Source organism: Schistosoma haematobium, chromosome 1 (assembly GCF_000699445.3).
Source record: "Schistosoma haematobium chromosome 1, whole genome shotgun sequence".
Lineage (NCBI taxonomy): Eukaryota > Metazoa > Platyhelminthes > Trematoda > Strigeidida > Schistosomatidae > Schistosoma > Schistosoma haematobium.
Window position 1 is genome coordinate 72,499,040 of NC_067196.1, and position 16,862 is coordinate 72,515,901.

General features: G+C 33.0%; 1 protein-coding gene across 1 annotated transcript in view; it reads left to right on the forward strand.

The window, feature by feature from the left end:
• The window catches only part of UNC13C_3 (Protein unc-13 C), a gene marked incomplete at its 3' end in the record, with an annotated part of 136,419 nt that extends 121,445 nt beyond the window's left edge, over positions 1–14,974 (forward strand). The window contains exons 42-44 of the mRNA XM_051218576.1: positions 300–395; positions 13,742–13,901; positions 14,566–14,974. Coding sequence (XP_051075072.1) covers positions 300–395; positions 13,742–13,901; positions 14,566–14,974 — 665 coding nt within the window. The remainder of the gene's footprint in view (positions 1–299; positions 396–13,741; positions 13,902–14,565) is intronic.
• Positions 14,975–16,862: the final 1,888 nt, after the last annotated feature.

A 16,862-nucleotide genomic window follows, 5' to 3' on the forward strand; every position in this document is an offset into this window, starting at 1 on the left:
ATTATAACAATTGTTATATAATGTGTCTAGAGTAGCGTTACGGTTAAGTATGTAGTTAATTAGATCAAGTATAGATTATCTAGCGTAAAGTGCATTTAAAGTTTGTTAATGACATGGTTACCAGATGAGTCGTATAAGTGTACAATTACATAATACAGCTATTACAAAAAAACAATAAGCCAATTTTCAATGATATACTACACAATCAATAAACTGAAGAATTAACATCATATTTTATTGATTTCAATTATTATTCTAAATTTATTTATTTATTATAATACTGTTATTTTTTTCACTAGATAAACCTGCGATTGAAGATAGTGTTGGAGAGCTATCGATTCATGTTGATCTCTTTCGTCATCCTTCACATGGAGAACATAAAGTTACTATAACTGGTAAGTAGATCTCATTTGATTAAATTTATACAAAAAATAAAACCATTATTTTATTACTAAAACTGCTAACTAATGAAATAACAGAATGATTTGTGTGAACTTTTGTCGAGATTAGAACGAACAGTTATACCAACATCAAGTATTAAGTTCCTGGTAGTCAATAGACACAAATTATGTCTGTAAACATCACCAATGTTTTATGTCTATTGTGTCGCAATATTTTTCCCTATCAACTAATCACAATTTCATCAAGGAAACTTAATTTTTGAGAAATTATGTTATTTTCTATTAAGAATGTGCTCTCACGGATTATTATTAGTATTTTTCAATTTCAATACAAACCATGATTTAGATTAAAGTCATACTTAAACTACATTATAGACATAAATTGGAATACAACTTTATATACATATTGTCTAAAATTGAACAGAAAATATTTGATTGGGGATTAGTAGAGAATAATTACTGATGTCTTAAGTATTCCTTGTAAAAATACTGCGTAACCAGTGAAACAATATTTATTTATTTAAACACATAAGCATTGGTATAAGCAGGCACCAAATATATATGCGCCACACTTCGTCACTTGATTTTTGTGCGCGCTGGAATACTGCCTGAGTGCCCGAACCGAAACAGGTGGCTTTTTGGGCGGCCACAACCCGAGTCTTTGACCTACAGGTCTAATCCACAAGGCAGTGGATTAACGTTAGGAGATGCAGTCCCATGGTAACCGGGTCCAACAATAGGTCCATATATCATTTGTTTGCTGAGGATCCTGGAGCTCATGTGCAGCAATGATTCCAAATCACCTAAGTAAATCCTCTGTACCCACCAACCTGGTTAAAGCGCAGGACATTTGCTTTACGTCCTCACAATTTCGTAAACAATACCCCTGCTGCAAGAAGGCAGTGAGTAGGACTTCCCTGTCAGTGACTGTATACGTGTGGCCATGTCAGAGTATTTCGAGTGGGGGAGCAGACTCTCCCCATCGTGGACCGTATCAGGGCATAACAAAATCATGAACGAACTGTTTTAACAATATTTGTAAACTTTTTTCATTATCTGTACCTTTTGTTCATTCATTCTGAACTTTCAGTAGATATGTGTTTGCTCAGTACTTCAAATGGTTTTTTTGCAATAGCTATCGTTTTAGTAAACTTATCGAATCACTTACCTTTGTTCAACAAAATGTAATTAAAGATTTCTATCATAATGTTACTATGGTGTGAATCAATATGGATTTTAAAATCTCATGATCTTCAATTTATTACATTTTCATCAAGAAGCATATGACCTAGAAATTAACAATGAAAAAGGTTCCAAACATTTTTTTTTAAAATAAAGTTATATTCTACTAACCTTAAATCTAATTTTTATAAACAATTTTCGATTCGATTTACCATTACCTTTCAGATGGTTCCAAATGATTTTCTACTGTACTTATATAATTTTTTATGACTTAACAATAGTTATATAAGATATAAATGAAACTCAAATATATTGATTAATTGTGGATACATTCTATACCAAATGAATTATATACTATTATAATTATGATATTCAAATTAAATGGATCAACGGTGGTTTTCATTGAGCCCAAACATTTTGTTATCATTTAAATAGCTCAGATCATGAGTCAATTGAAGCTAGACCACCATGGAAACACCTGGAAGCACTGGACGGCCATTTCGTCTCAGTGTGGGACTCCTCAGCAGTGCGCATTCACGATCCCACCTCACGAGTTTCGAACCCAGGACCTATCGGTCTCGTGCGCGAACGCATAACCTCTAGACCACTGAACTGGCCAGCATCCAATGGTGTTATTGTCTAACTTCAACTAATCCACAAACTTGAGCGACACATCCATTATTGTCTTTATTGAGTTACTATATCCCAACAGATCCGGTTGAACTCCACTGGTCACTGCTTCTCACCAGAACTCCAGGAAATACCTCTTGAAGTCAGTCACTAGTGAGCGAATGTTGATTAGTATCAGAATAAATAAATACTGGGATTCATTCAATAAGTTGCCATTTATTTATCAGTCTAATCAACATGTTAATTTTATGTGAAAAACTTATTTAAGATGGAATTAAGTTGAACAGTTGTCTAATATCTATCTGAAATTGGTAAAATTCATTTGAATTTATAGTGAAAACAGAGAGAAACATTTAACAGAGAAAATAATTTGGCATATGTTTTTTCCGCATGTTCAACATTGAATTCATTTTGTTATTGTGATAGATTATCATAAAAAAACTATCACATGATACTTCATGCATTGACTTTAATTTCATACATTGATGCTCCGATCAACATTGTGAACAGTTAACTAATTTACAGTTGTATATCTTGTTATTAGTTTAATCTCGTCCTGTTGATATGATGTAGTAACTTAAACCGATGCATATATGTACCTAGTTGTATTTTGCTTTTGGCTGACTAAATAACTGGATCTCGATCTTATTCTCTACTACTATATCATACACTACCTTTTCATATTCAATCAATATGCATTATGTAATCTACCTAGACTATGAATATTAAGAATGACATACACTTACTAGATTCTCAACTTTTAACATTTGAAACACATTCTGAATGATTCCTATGCTGTGATATGGAATTATTTTCTCTCGAATTAGGAAATATATTCTAGAAAACTGATTACTATAGGTATATATATATATATATATATATATATATATATATATATATATATATATATATATACATTGATGAGTTATTGTATGATACGTCTGAAGTATGTTTTATCCAGTAAAAGTTTATACATCCTTAAAAGATCTTTTAACCAACATGATATACATCTAACCAATTTTAATAATATATCTCTGATTCTCCACTAATTTCTCAGTAAACGTAAACGTTCTTCGATCGATATCATATATGGTGACATCTAAATTATTATCATTCTATTTTCATTGGTTATAACATTTTAGATATTTATAAAATAACATTTGAATAATTTACAAATGTTGTATTTATCCAGATTGAATGGGTTAGACAGTGGATGCACTTTCTAATTATTCATTATAATGGCAAGTAACTGAATTTTAAATGGTGACTCAACGGCTCACTGAGAGAATAGGATGCCACATATGCATATAGTACTCTCACAGTATGTCATAGAAACCATTTAGAAATAGTTTAAAACACTGGCTTTAATTGTTTCTCTTCAGCTATGTTCAATAAACTAACACGAATGAATGTGATAAAACACTGGTATATAAATACAGTAAAACTTTAAATGCCAGGTTACCCAATAAAATTTAACGGATGACTGAGGTGAAATGACTTCAGAAGCCGTGCTGCTATATGAAAATATTAACAGTTCATATTCATTTGTTGATAGACCAAGCGGTTTGAATTTGAGTATGTGGGTCATGGCTTTGGCAGCTAGATGTAAAATCCACTTGTCCATTAATATATCTTGAAAACGCTTATAACTGATTTATCATTCTACCTTGAGGATTTGTGTACCTTGTATAACTTCCTTCCTTCGGAGTAAAATGGTCAATTAAATAAAGACAACTGTTGAACATATTAGTAAAATAGACTTATTACCCTTTTTACACTTGTGGTAAACAAAACTACCTGTAATGAAATGAAGGCACAAGAGTAATTAATCAGTCTAATGATTACTATAAATTATCCAGTTTATTCAGAAGTAGAAAGTGTACATATTCGATATACCACAGAATTTATCTCATTTTTCAGAATAGACAATCGCAATAACAAAACAAACGATCAATAATAATTCTTTTAGATGTCTATAATATTATCACAGACGTTAGACAATAAAAAAATATAAGTACATGAAAGGCTATTTCATACACCCTTAACAGTTTGTTATTAAAAACAAAAGTTTCTGTTGTGTATGATTTAATAAGTATGAGGATTTTGCACTAGAACAAAAATGATCTACTGAGTTTTTGAAAAGAAAACTTATTCCCATCATAACTCTAACCTGTCCATAATACAGCCTAGAAGAGGCTTGACGATGATGTGGCATAAATTACGTAATCTCCAACTTTTTAATATGGATGGATATCTGTTAGCTTGACATATTTCAATAAATGGTGAAACTTTAGTGGCCCGATATTTGACTCCAGTTATATCATATGAATGTTAGTAAAATATACATGTCGTCAATCTTCCATATATGGTTATCGACTTAATCAGCCTGAGTGACTATAACGGAATTAAATAAGCCGAATACGAGAATTGATTTTGAATATGTATATTTCATGCAATCAATTATTTGAACAGGCAATCAGGGTGACGAAACAAAGAGGGAAAAACAAAGCAGACTGCAGAAGGCAAGTGAGCCGACTCAATTTAATTAAGCGTGAATGAATATTTATAATCACACAAAAATAAGTTACAGACATGTGATGAAGAGGATAAGAAGTGCACACACATACGCTCGTATAAAAAACAGTCAAGGTTGATAAGCGAATAATTAACAAGGTCAAGACGTGACTCAAGAAGAATGAATAAATTGGCCTGTCCAGAAACTAGAATAAGTTATGTGAACTTAACATAACAACCGACATTAGAAAACTTTTCGGTTGACGAGTGAAATCCGTACCGATAAATTTGTAACTTATACTGATTTACTGTTTCAAAAACCAAAGACTTTACTCCGATTTGTAATGCTCTGGATTATACCGTTATTCATACTTTACTGATATCTGATCAGTCTTGGTTGGGATATGTGCTTCCTGTGAGGAATGCCTGATCAAATTTTAGTCAAAGTATCAGCGATATGATAATTCAAAAGATTACAAATTAAATTACAATTCAAGCCAGTTGCTATATGGACTAAGTAGCTAAGTTTATAACGCGTTAGTGTTCCAAGTGAGGGGTACTCTAATCGAGTTTTTTTATGAGGATCAACTCTGGGATTCAGGTACATCCAGCCAATTAGTTCAAAACCAGACGAAATGCACGTTCTCCATTCTAATACTAGCCACATTCTATCCATTCTTTATGAACATTCCACTATTTCAGTTTTCGTCACTATAAAATTTAATACTAACCCGAAAAAAGGTGTGTACATAGTTTTCGAGAATTGACAAACATTATCATCTTTTTATTTTATTTCTAGAGCATAAAAGCATTCGCTTACACTTTTCAGTGCTTCCAGGCTTTCCATCGTGGTCTAGCTTCAAGTGAATCATGATTCCAACTATTGAAATTTATAAAATCTCTAAGAAATCCCTTCTGATAATAATCATCTGCTCACCAGTGACTAATTTCAAGAGGCATTTCCTGAAGTTCTAGTGAGAAGCCGTGACTAGTGGAGTTCAACCAGGTCTGTTGTGAGATGTCAGCTCACTGAAGACAATAGTGTAAGGTGGCGCAATTTCGTGGATTGATTGAAGTTAGACAATAACACCGTTGGATGTCAGCCAGCTCAGTGGTCTAGAAGTTAAGCGCTCACAAACGAGACTGATAGATCCTGAGTTCGAATCTCGCGGGGGGTGGGGTCGTGAATGCGCACTAGTGAGGATTCCCATATGAGGACGAAACGGCCGTCCAGTGCTTCCAGGTGTTTTCATAATGGTCTAGCTTCAATTGACTCATGATTTCAACTACTAAAAAAAAAATAATTTAATAGTCGGGATCATGAGTCAATAGAAGCTATACCACCATGGAAAATCTGGAAGCACTGAACAGCCATTTCATTCTATTGTAAGACTCTTCAGCATTTAGTTTGCAAACTGTATATAACATAATAACAATGAAAGAAAGCCTTTCATACTAATAATAATTTACAATTCTAGCTAGAATAAACATAAATTAAAAATTTTCTTTTCTCAGACAAAAACATTTGGCTTCACATATGAAATAATAAAAAAAGCCAAGATCTTAAAAGAAATAGGGATATACAAATAATATCCATGCCTTTTATTGTCTAAAAACGTTTGTTTCACATAGCAGATTAGCAGACTTTTTATTGTAAAAAGAAAAACAGCATCAAATTTATTTTCATTAAAATTTAAATTCCTCCCTCTATCTATTGATTTATGTATCTATCTGTCTGTTTATCCGTTGCCTAACGTTAAAATTCCCAATTTAAAGAGAGAAAAAAAACTCAAGAAGAATGTTTGTAATCAAACATACGATATTCAACGCATAAAAGATGATAATCTTATCAACAGTATTCCTTCGATTAGGAAGACTATCAAACTTCATTTCATATTTCAGAAAGTCAAGAGTATATTTATAATTCCGTAAATCAAGGAATAGATCAAAGTATTCATTTAGATCATGCTAAAGTGTCATTTAAACAACAACAAAAAATAAACATAATGACTGATCTTTTTCATTTATCTGAAAAACAAAGCTAATCCAAGTATATTCTCCGTTGTTAAGTTATCATAATGAATACAAGTAGGTCAGTTTATATTCAAGTCATACTACGAACTGACTTTTTTTAGTTGTCTGTTTTCAGACGAGTAAACAGTGAAGTATTACTCTATAACTCAGTAAACTGTAATAATCCGTCACTGTTGTTCAATATCTATAAAACTTGAGAACATCATAAATAATTATAATCAGTAATCACCTGACTTTTCGAAAAGTGAAGGAACGTTACAACTAAATTTAACTCTAAGTTGCTATCATCCAGAATTAATTCGTAATGTCTAAAGCATCAATAACGTTAGATTCACTTTTCATCAGATTGTAGGGAACTAAAAACCGATGAAGAAGATTTGTAGAGCAGTGTGTTTCACGCGAACAACGTATAGTTTAAGACAACAAGTAAGAATATTTTCAACTATTCTATACACAGACAAGAATGAACTGTACATTTGTCGAGAGTGCTGATAAATATTGAACGTTACATGAAATAAGTTTACTACACTCCTTAGTTGTTGTGACTTCATGAATAATTACTTAAAGTTTACAGTGATATGTACTGAATTAGACTGTTAGCAACTGTTTAAAAATGTGTAATCAATACATTTTATGATGTATCTAATTACTCTTAATGTTTTCAGTTTTTAAACAATCTGTCAATGACTTAAGTTAAACAATCAAAGTTGTGAAGAAATTTCAATAAACAGAGATTATGATGAATCCTCTCCCCCATGTTATTGATAATGAATAAAACCTTAACGGTCATAAATTAGTCTTTTGTTATCTCTGTAAACCATGTCATCTTAAGTTATTTGTTCTACAGCTCGTTGAACTGTTTTCTTTTTTTGTCAACTATGAAACAAAACTAATAATCTAAAAGAACGAGATCAATTTATTTCAATCACTCAATGTTCAACAATAAAAGGGATAAACCATAAAGTTAAATCATTCGGTCTAATGACAATATTACAAACTTTATTACCTGTAGGATATAAAAAGTGGAATTTTTAAGATTTTAATTTACATTTATATTTCTGTTTCATTATTAATTCAGTAAAAGTGTACTATGTTGATAGAATACACAATTAACGAAAATGTATGACACTGTATTGAACATTCTTGTTAACTATAATACTACTTAAATTAACAGTTTATTCTAGTAGTTTGTGTGAAAAAAAAATTCTAGACTAATTCGCTTGCGATTAGTTTCAGGGTATTAGATCTAGAATATTTGGAAGCTTATATGAAATGTACAAAAATTATCACTAGTAGTGTACACTGGATGAAATCAAGATTTATTTTCATTTCAAAGGCTTCAATGCATTATCATACTGTTTAGGCCTCATTAGATTGAAATACTATTTACGTTTATTATTATGTCGTTAGGTTTGAAGCTAGTGGGTTATGAGAGAGATAGATAATTAATCAATAATTCTTAACTATTAAGTGTAGGAATATGATTATCATCAACATAAAGTCCATTCACATATATCATACAACATGGTACAGTAATGACAAGTCAGCGTTCTTTTTTTGGCTATCGATATCGTAAAAATACTCAATATTAATTCTCAAAAGCCTAATTTGGTAAAACAATATAAATATTGTTTTATCTATATAATATTTTTTTCTATTTTGCTGTGTTATTGAAGTACGTTTACAAGGTCATTGTTCACACAACACAGTATGTCTCAGACATAGACAAAGCTCCAGAAAACCTTTAATTGTACTTATATTTACATGTATGTATGAGTCACATTTATTAAATGAATTCAAACAAGACAGAGAAGTTGTAAAACATACTATTTTGATTAATGTCCTATATCGATGTTACTATTCATAGCATATTTTGAATTTAATGGTATAACATACTTTTCAGAATTTCAAATTCTTTATGTTAATCTAAATATTTAGATATTTAATATCAGAAGGGGTTTTGTGAATATGATAGTAATTTTTAATGGTTGAGATCATGATTCAATTGAAGCTAGATCACCATTGGAAGCCTGGAAGCACTGCATGGCCGTTTCGTCCTAGTGTGGGACTCCTCAGCAGTGTGTATCCATGATCTCGCCCCCCCCCGCGAGATATTGCATACTTTGGTGATAATTTTCATCACAAACTTACATTATATGAGTTCATGGAAAACTAAGAAGTGCTGGTCAACTGTCCTATATTAATGTTGACGACTAACTGCATCATTTTTGACTTGGGTGTAGGTAACGTTAAATCTTATATTGACTAAAGGAAAAAATGTAGAACACTTTGTTCCTAATTGATGATTTAACGATATCGTAATCCCCGTGAAAACCGGTGTTGAATTTGATCATAGGTAGCTTTGGATTTATGATGATTTCAAATCTGGGTCATTTTATGGAGATATCGTAACATTTGAAGGCAATTTTCATCATGAACTGACATCATTTGGAGGACAGCTGAAAACTAATAAACATATGAACACACTGATATTACTGAATAAGGATTATGTCGTTTTACTGTCGATAACACCTTATTGTAAGATGTCTGTGGACATTCTCCAGTTTGTAGTCAGTTTCTTAGGGTCTTAGTTCCTCAAAACTATTAAGAACTAAGAGATATCATAAAATTGTTTTGACATATTTTAGGACGCCTCAGAAAGGTGGCCTAACGATACACCTGGGAACAGATCCAACACCTTCAGGTATTGAGGTGATTGTGATACATTTGAGCTACACAGAGTTTACTGGTTCATATTTCAGACTTTAATCAATTCGTATTAAAATTGGACAATCACTCAAGATCGGCAACGATTTATATCTCACCATTCACACGTTGACTGGTATCACAGGCTTTATATTTAAAATCTATATATAAGAAACATAGAGTCACTCCATTCACAATACAAACAGTTACTTACTTATTTACTTACGCCTGTTACTCCTCGTGAAGGAGCATAGGCCGCTCACCAGCATTCTCCATCCAACCCTGTCCTGGGCAATCCTTTCTAGCTCCGTCCGGTTGTAATTCATCCTTTTCATATCTGCTTCTATTATCCGACGCAACGTGTTCTTTGGCCTTCCTCTTTTTCGCTTCCCTTCAGGGTTCCAAGTTAGGGCTTGCCTCGTGATGCAGTCTGACGATTTGCGTAATGTATGTCCTATCCATTTCCAACGTCTTTTCCTAATTTCTTCTTCAGCTGGAAGTTGGTTTGTTCTCTCCCACAGAAGGCTATTGCTGATGGTATCCGGCCAATGGATGTTGAGTATCTTGCGTAGACAGTTATTTATAAATACTTGTACTTTCTTGATTGTGGTTGTTGTAGTTCTCCAAGTTTCAGCTCCATACAATAGAACTGACTGTTTTGACGTTCGTATTGAAGATTCTCACTTTGATATTGGTTGAAAGTTGTTTTGAGTTCCATATGTTCTTCAATTGTAGGAATGCGACCCTTGCTTTGCCGATCCTCGCCTTTACGTCTGCATCTGAACCTCCTTGTTCATCGATGATGCTTCCCAGGTATGTGAAGGACTCTACATCTTCCAGAGTTTCGCCATCAAGTGTGATTGGATTGCTGTTTTCCGTGTTGTATTTGAGGACCTTAGTTTTCCCTTTGTGTATGCTGAGGCCTACTGATGCAGAGACTGCTGCTACACTGGCTGTCTTCATCTGCATCTGTTCGTGTGTACGTGATAGGAGGGCTAGGTCATCTGCGAAGTCCAAATCGTCTAATTGGTTCTGAGCTGTCCATTGTATTCCGTGTTTTCCTTCAGATGTTGAGGTTTTCATAATCCAGTCGACCACCAGAAGAAAGAGGAAGAGAGAGAGTAAACGGCCTTGTCTGACTCCGGTCCTTACTTGGAATGCATCTGTCAGCTGTCCTCCATGCACTACTTTGCATTGTAGTCCGTCGTATGAGTTCCGGATAATATTGACAATCTTCTCAGGAACTCCGTAGTGTCGAAGAAGTTTCCATAATGTCCTCCTATCTACACTGTCGAATGCCTTTTCATAATCAATGAAGTTGATGTATAGTGATGAGTTCCACTCAACTGATTATTCGACGATGATCCGTAGTGTTGCAATTTGGTCTGCGCACGACCGATCCTTACGGAATCCAGCTTGCTGATCTCGAAGTTGGGCGTCTACTGCATCCTTCATCCGGTTCAGCAACAATCTGTTGAAGACTTTCCCTGGTATTGACAGTAGTGTAATGCCTCTGTAGTTTTCACATTTGCCCAGATCTCCTTTCTTTGGAATCTTGACGAGGTGTCCTTCTTTCCAGTCCATCGGCACTTGTTCCTCCTCCCAAATATTTTTGATAAAGCATCCTTGTGGTTGCTTCGATGTCTGATTTCAGTGCTTCAGCTGGTATGTTGTCGGGTCCTGCTGCTTTCCCGTTCTTGATTTGTCTGACGGCCATTCTAATTTCTTCCGTAGTTGGTGGATTGACATCTATAGGAAGATCTATGTGTGCTGCTTCGATGTCCGGTGGATTCATTGGAGCCGGCCTATTCAGGAGTTCCTCGAAGTATTCTACCCATCTGTTACGCTGTTGTTGAATTTCGGTGATTTTCCTGCCTTCTTTGTCTTTGACCGGCCTCTCTGGTTTACTGTATTTCCCTGCTAGTTTCTTCGTTGTATTGTGAAGTTGTTTCATATTTCCTTCTCTAGCAGCTTTTTCTGCCGTCGTTGCTAGTTCTTCAACGTATTTCTTCTTGTCGGCTCTAATGCTCCTCTTCACTTGTTTGTTTGCTTCTACGTATTCAGCTTGTGCTTGGACTTTCTCTGCTCGTGTTCGGCTGTTGTTAATTGCTGCCTTCTTGTTCTTCCTTTCTTTGATCTTGTCCAGTGTTTCCATAGAGATCCATTCCTTATAATGGTATTTCTTTAGACCGAGAACCTCTTGACACGTTGAAGTTAATGCTTCCTTGATGCCTTTCCAGTTGTCCTCCATAGTAGTTTCTTCTTTCAGTAGATCTTGTAAGGTTTGGAACCTGTTGTTGAGAGCTATCTTGAATTCATTGAGTTTGTCAGTATCTCGAAGGAAGGCTGTATTGAACCTTTGTATTGCTGTTTGTCCACTTGTCCAGTTCTGTTTTAGCTTCAGTTTTAAATTGGCTACAACTAGGTGGTGATCTGAAGCTACGTCAGCACCTCTCCTGGTTCTCACATCTTCCATTGTCCTTCGGAATTTTTTGTTGATTCAAATATGATCTATTTGGTTCTCTGTAGTGTGGTCCGGTGAGATCCATGTAGCCTTGTGTATACGCTTGTGTGGAAATATTGTGCCTCCTATGACCAATTTGTTGAATGCACATAGATTTGCAAATCTTTCTCCGTTTCCGTTTCTCTCTCCCAGTCAGTCCATGTCGTCCCATGATATGTTCATATCCGATTTTGTCTATTCCGACTTTGGCGTTTAGATCTCCCATCAGAATGGTGAGGTCGTTTCTTGGGCACTTCTCTATGATTGATTGCAGCCTCCCATAGAATTGATCTTTAATGTCGTCGTTGCTATCATTGGTGGGTGCATAACATTTAATAATATTGATTGTGATCCCCTCCTTCTTTGTTTTGAATGATGCTTTGATGATTCTGGATCCATGAGATTCCCATTCTACAAGTGCATTTTGTGCCACTTTGGACAGCATTAGAGCGACTCACTGAGTGTGTGGAGCATTGTATTCTTCGTGACCGGAGTATAGCAGCATCTCTCCCGTAGCTAGCCTTTTCTGTCCAGCTTGGGTCCAGTGGGTTTCGCTGATTCCCAGTACTGCTAAGTTGTATCTCCTCATTTCCATTGATATTTGACTAGTCTTCCCGGTTTCCCACATTGTTCGAACGTTCCATGTACCTATAAAAATTTTTGCTCTGGTTGTTAGAAGGGGCATCGGCCTCGCGGCTTCCGAAGGAACTCGGCTTTCACCATGAAGCGTCATAATTCTTCTAAATGAAGACCTTCTAACTCCCAGGGCAGAGTTAAAATGGTTTGAGTTATTTTTTCTGGTAATCGTTTTTGTAGCGAGTTAGTTTTCTACGGGATGGGGACGCTAACCCCATGCCCAACCCTCCTCCTTTACCCGGGCTTGGGACCGGCAGCAACCCTATAAGAGCTACAGGCGGAGTTACAAACAGTTACTATTGTAAAATAAATAACATTAAAAACGTTGAATTCCCTGAATTCACAACATTCTGATATGTGGAAGACATGTTTATTTCAGTCAATCATCGGATAGGATATATGCTACAGTAATTATATGTTATACTTGACTTCAAATAAAATCATGCGACGAAGAGATGTACGTGCATGAGTGTCTGCTTCGTAGGAATTCTGTAGGCAGCTACAATAAATCGCTGATTAATACTTGCGTAAATCATCATTCCTATAATAAAATCTAGAAAAAAATTATCACCATAATAGATTCTTTGGAAATATTCCTAAGAAATCTTGACTTAATACCTCCAATTCAGTTGAGCAACGGTTCGATTATTTAGGGTAATAATAATATCCCAGTGAATACGTAGTCGAATTTCTGACGTTTTCTATAAAACGTCTTATCAGAGAATAGATAACCTCTCCAGACCAAAATAATTTCCAGTTTTCTCAACAAATTACAGTATCATAAAACTTAATTTTATACTTTAACTTTACATCACATGCTGATCTCATGCAACCATTGAGAATCAAGAATCACTGAGAAGTGGGGCTCCTCAGCAGCGCGCATCCGCGGTCCATCAATGATCGAGCCTAGAACCTTCAGATATCGAGTCGCACACTTAAACTCTAGACTAATGAACCATCACCCATAAAATTCAACAATCTATACAAGCACCCTTTAATAAAATTAAATTTTGATAAATTTTAACAACTTTTGAAACAGTCAACATCTCATATTCCATGCGAAATCGAACAATATTTTTATGTCTTGTTTTTTTCGTTAAAGTTACATCATTTTGTTTTCTTTCTTTCTGTTTAGTTATTGCAGCCAATAATTTGAAATGGACAACATCGGGAACATTTAAACCTTTTATTGAAGTAGTATTATTTGGTCCATTATTAAGTGAAAAAAAGCATAAATTTGCAACAAAATCAAAGAATAATGTTTGGTCGCCTGTGTTTAATGAAACATTTACATTGTATGTTTCCTAGAGAATGAATGTGTTCCTTATTTTAATGAAATGGGCTTTTTTGTAAAGATTTCAGGTTTCTTGGGAAGTAAATTAATGTTTATTTAGAATTTCTCCATTGAGTCATTTAAACTTGTGAGATATTGTGTTTGGGTTAAAGGGAAAAGTGTTTTCAATGAATAATTAATAAATGATCACAAGTCCAATTACAGAATGATCTTAGTTAGACCACCATTGAAAACCAGGAAACATTGAATAGCTATTCCATCACAGTTATGAGATTATTACAAGTTTGGTTATGTAGCATTTTCAACCCTTATTACAATAAAGCATGTACAATCTGATATATATATATATATATATAGTCAATGAGGCGAGATTCAATTGTGTCGACGTTCGACTTGAATCAATCCACGATATTCCACAACTATCTTCTATTGCCTAAGGGGGACAACTGTCTCATCACCTATATAGTTGCGGGGTCCTTGAACCTCACTGCTGAGATATCTCATACAGGGACGAAACACGAATCCATTGCTTTTATGTTTTTAGTAGTAGTTCAAGTAAAATATTTTTCGTTTATATTAGTCTTTCAGTCATCTCACTGGATGCTAGGCCCAATAATTCTATATGAGTATAATCTTCTTTCTATTTTCTTTGTCAAAATTTCTAGCTTTCTCAGTGCTGGTTCTGATCCAGAATCGTATGAATTACATATGTGTGCCAAAGATTATTGTTTCGGTCGAACAGATCGATTGATTGGGTTGACTGTATTACAACTACGTGATTTAGCAACAACAACTGATTTAAATGCTTCACCTACAATTCATTCAAGAGATGGTCGAACTGGTGCTGGTCAAAGTGGTGCATGTGCATGTATTTGTAGTCTGGGAAAAAGATTACATCTTGATGATACTGGATGGACTATACTACGTATATTATCACAACGTCCTCAAGATGAGATAGCTCGTGAATTTGTTCGTTTAAAATCAGAAGTTCGTAGTCCTTGTGATTCAATAGGAAATACTACTGGTTCTGTTACTGGTAGTTCATTGAATGGATCCGTTCCACGTAGCCGATAATATATATATTCATGCCTTACACCTCTCTCCTGTAAACAATTCACGGGGACCATAAAAATTATCTATCAATTAATGATAAACACTTATCAACTGTCTTCCTTATTTTGTTGACAGAATTTATCTGAATCAATCTATGTAGGTGAAATATTCGAAAACAAAACAGAGAAAAAAAACTTTATTCATCAATATTAGCCTTATTCATTTTAACATCTATAATTTATTCTATTATTATTATTATTATTATTATTATTATTATTATTATTATTATTATTATTATTATTATTATTATTGACAATATCTTATTATTACAACATATTCATGTGAATATCTCGTAGAAATTACCTCAAAATATACAAAGTATTTAAATATTGAATACAAAAACTCATAAATATTAAATTATTTAGGAATATTAAAACCACTATATATATACAGGCATTACATAAATATATAACATATGTACAAAAGCAAATTGACCGATAACAGAATACAACAATTATGCAAATAGGATAAATAATATTTAATTATTTTGTATTTTTATCCCCGCATTTTTTTCAATCTTGTTTATTTTATATTAATTCTTAAATCAATCTAATATTACCCATTTAATTGAAATCATTATCATTATTACTATAATTTAAAAGACTACTGATAATTTAACTACCTCTAAGGCAGTTAACTAATAATACATAATATATACATTTCTATTTAATGTATACTATTCATATAATAATTGTATTATTATTATTTATATACTAATTAATTAATAAATAATAATAATCTTTTATAATTACTTTTTAAACATTCACTTTTGTTTATGCCATACACTGGTCTTATTTCTCAATATTTATTTTAACCCCTTTTATATTTTAAATGGTTATTTACATCATTGCCGATAGAATGATATTTGTCAAGAAGACTATATATATATATATATATATATATATATATATATATATATATATATATATATATATATATATATATATACTAGTACTGTCTTTCAACTAACTAAAATGCAGAATAACATCATTGTGACTCAAATGAGAGTATTCATTGTTTACTGTTTGTTTTTGTTCTATTCTACAATCCTTATCCTTTTATTCACAATTTCATTTAATTTCTTTGATTATTTTTCATTGATATAAAGAAAGAACAGAAGAATGTAAATTTCATCGTTTCTTAAATTGATTTTTATGTATATACATGGAGTGTTTTATCTTGTGGTTGACATTACTGACTGATATATATATATACTCTTATTATCATTATTTTCTGCTTATTAAATAATTTACTGTATTTTATTTATACAATTGAAGGCAGAAATAATGATTATTTAAGTAATATAAACAATATGACATTAATTAATTCATTTCTAGTATAAAATATACATTCATTTGTTAACTGCATTTATTCATCATTTACACATTCATGCATATATCTTATTATAATCTCAAGTGTTCGATATTGAGAGTATCTTCACATTGTACAAGTAATACTAATCATGATAACAATAGTAATAATAATAATAATAATAATAATAATAATAATAATAATAATAATAATAATAATAATAATAATAGTCTTCTTTTTTTTCTTACTTGTTATTAAAATGATTGAATTCATGGCTGGGAAGTTTAATTATTCATTTGTCTTGATTATTAGATTAGATCTTTGAAACTTACTCTGACTAATTCATTTTAAGCAAGTGAATAATTGTCATTAGCTTCCACACGATCAACGTAATTTAAGACTAGTTTCATAAGCCTGAGCTCTATTACTCAGATAGTAAAATTTTTAAAACAAATATTATAGTAGATTTAACAGGATGAAATGTGGAAATTTGTCTCATGACTCATTATTTGTCCTTCATAAAAACTAATATAAAATC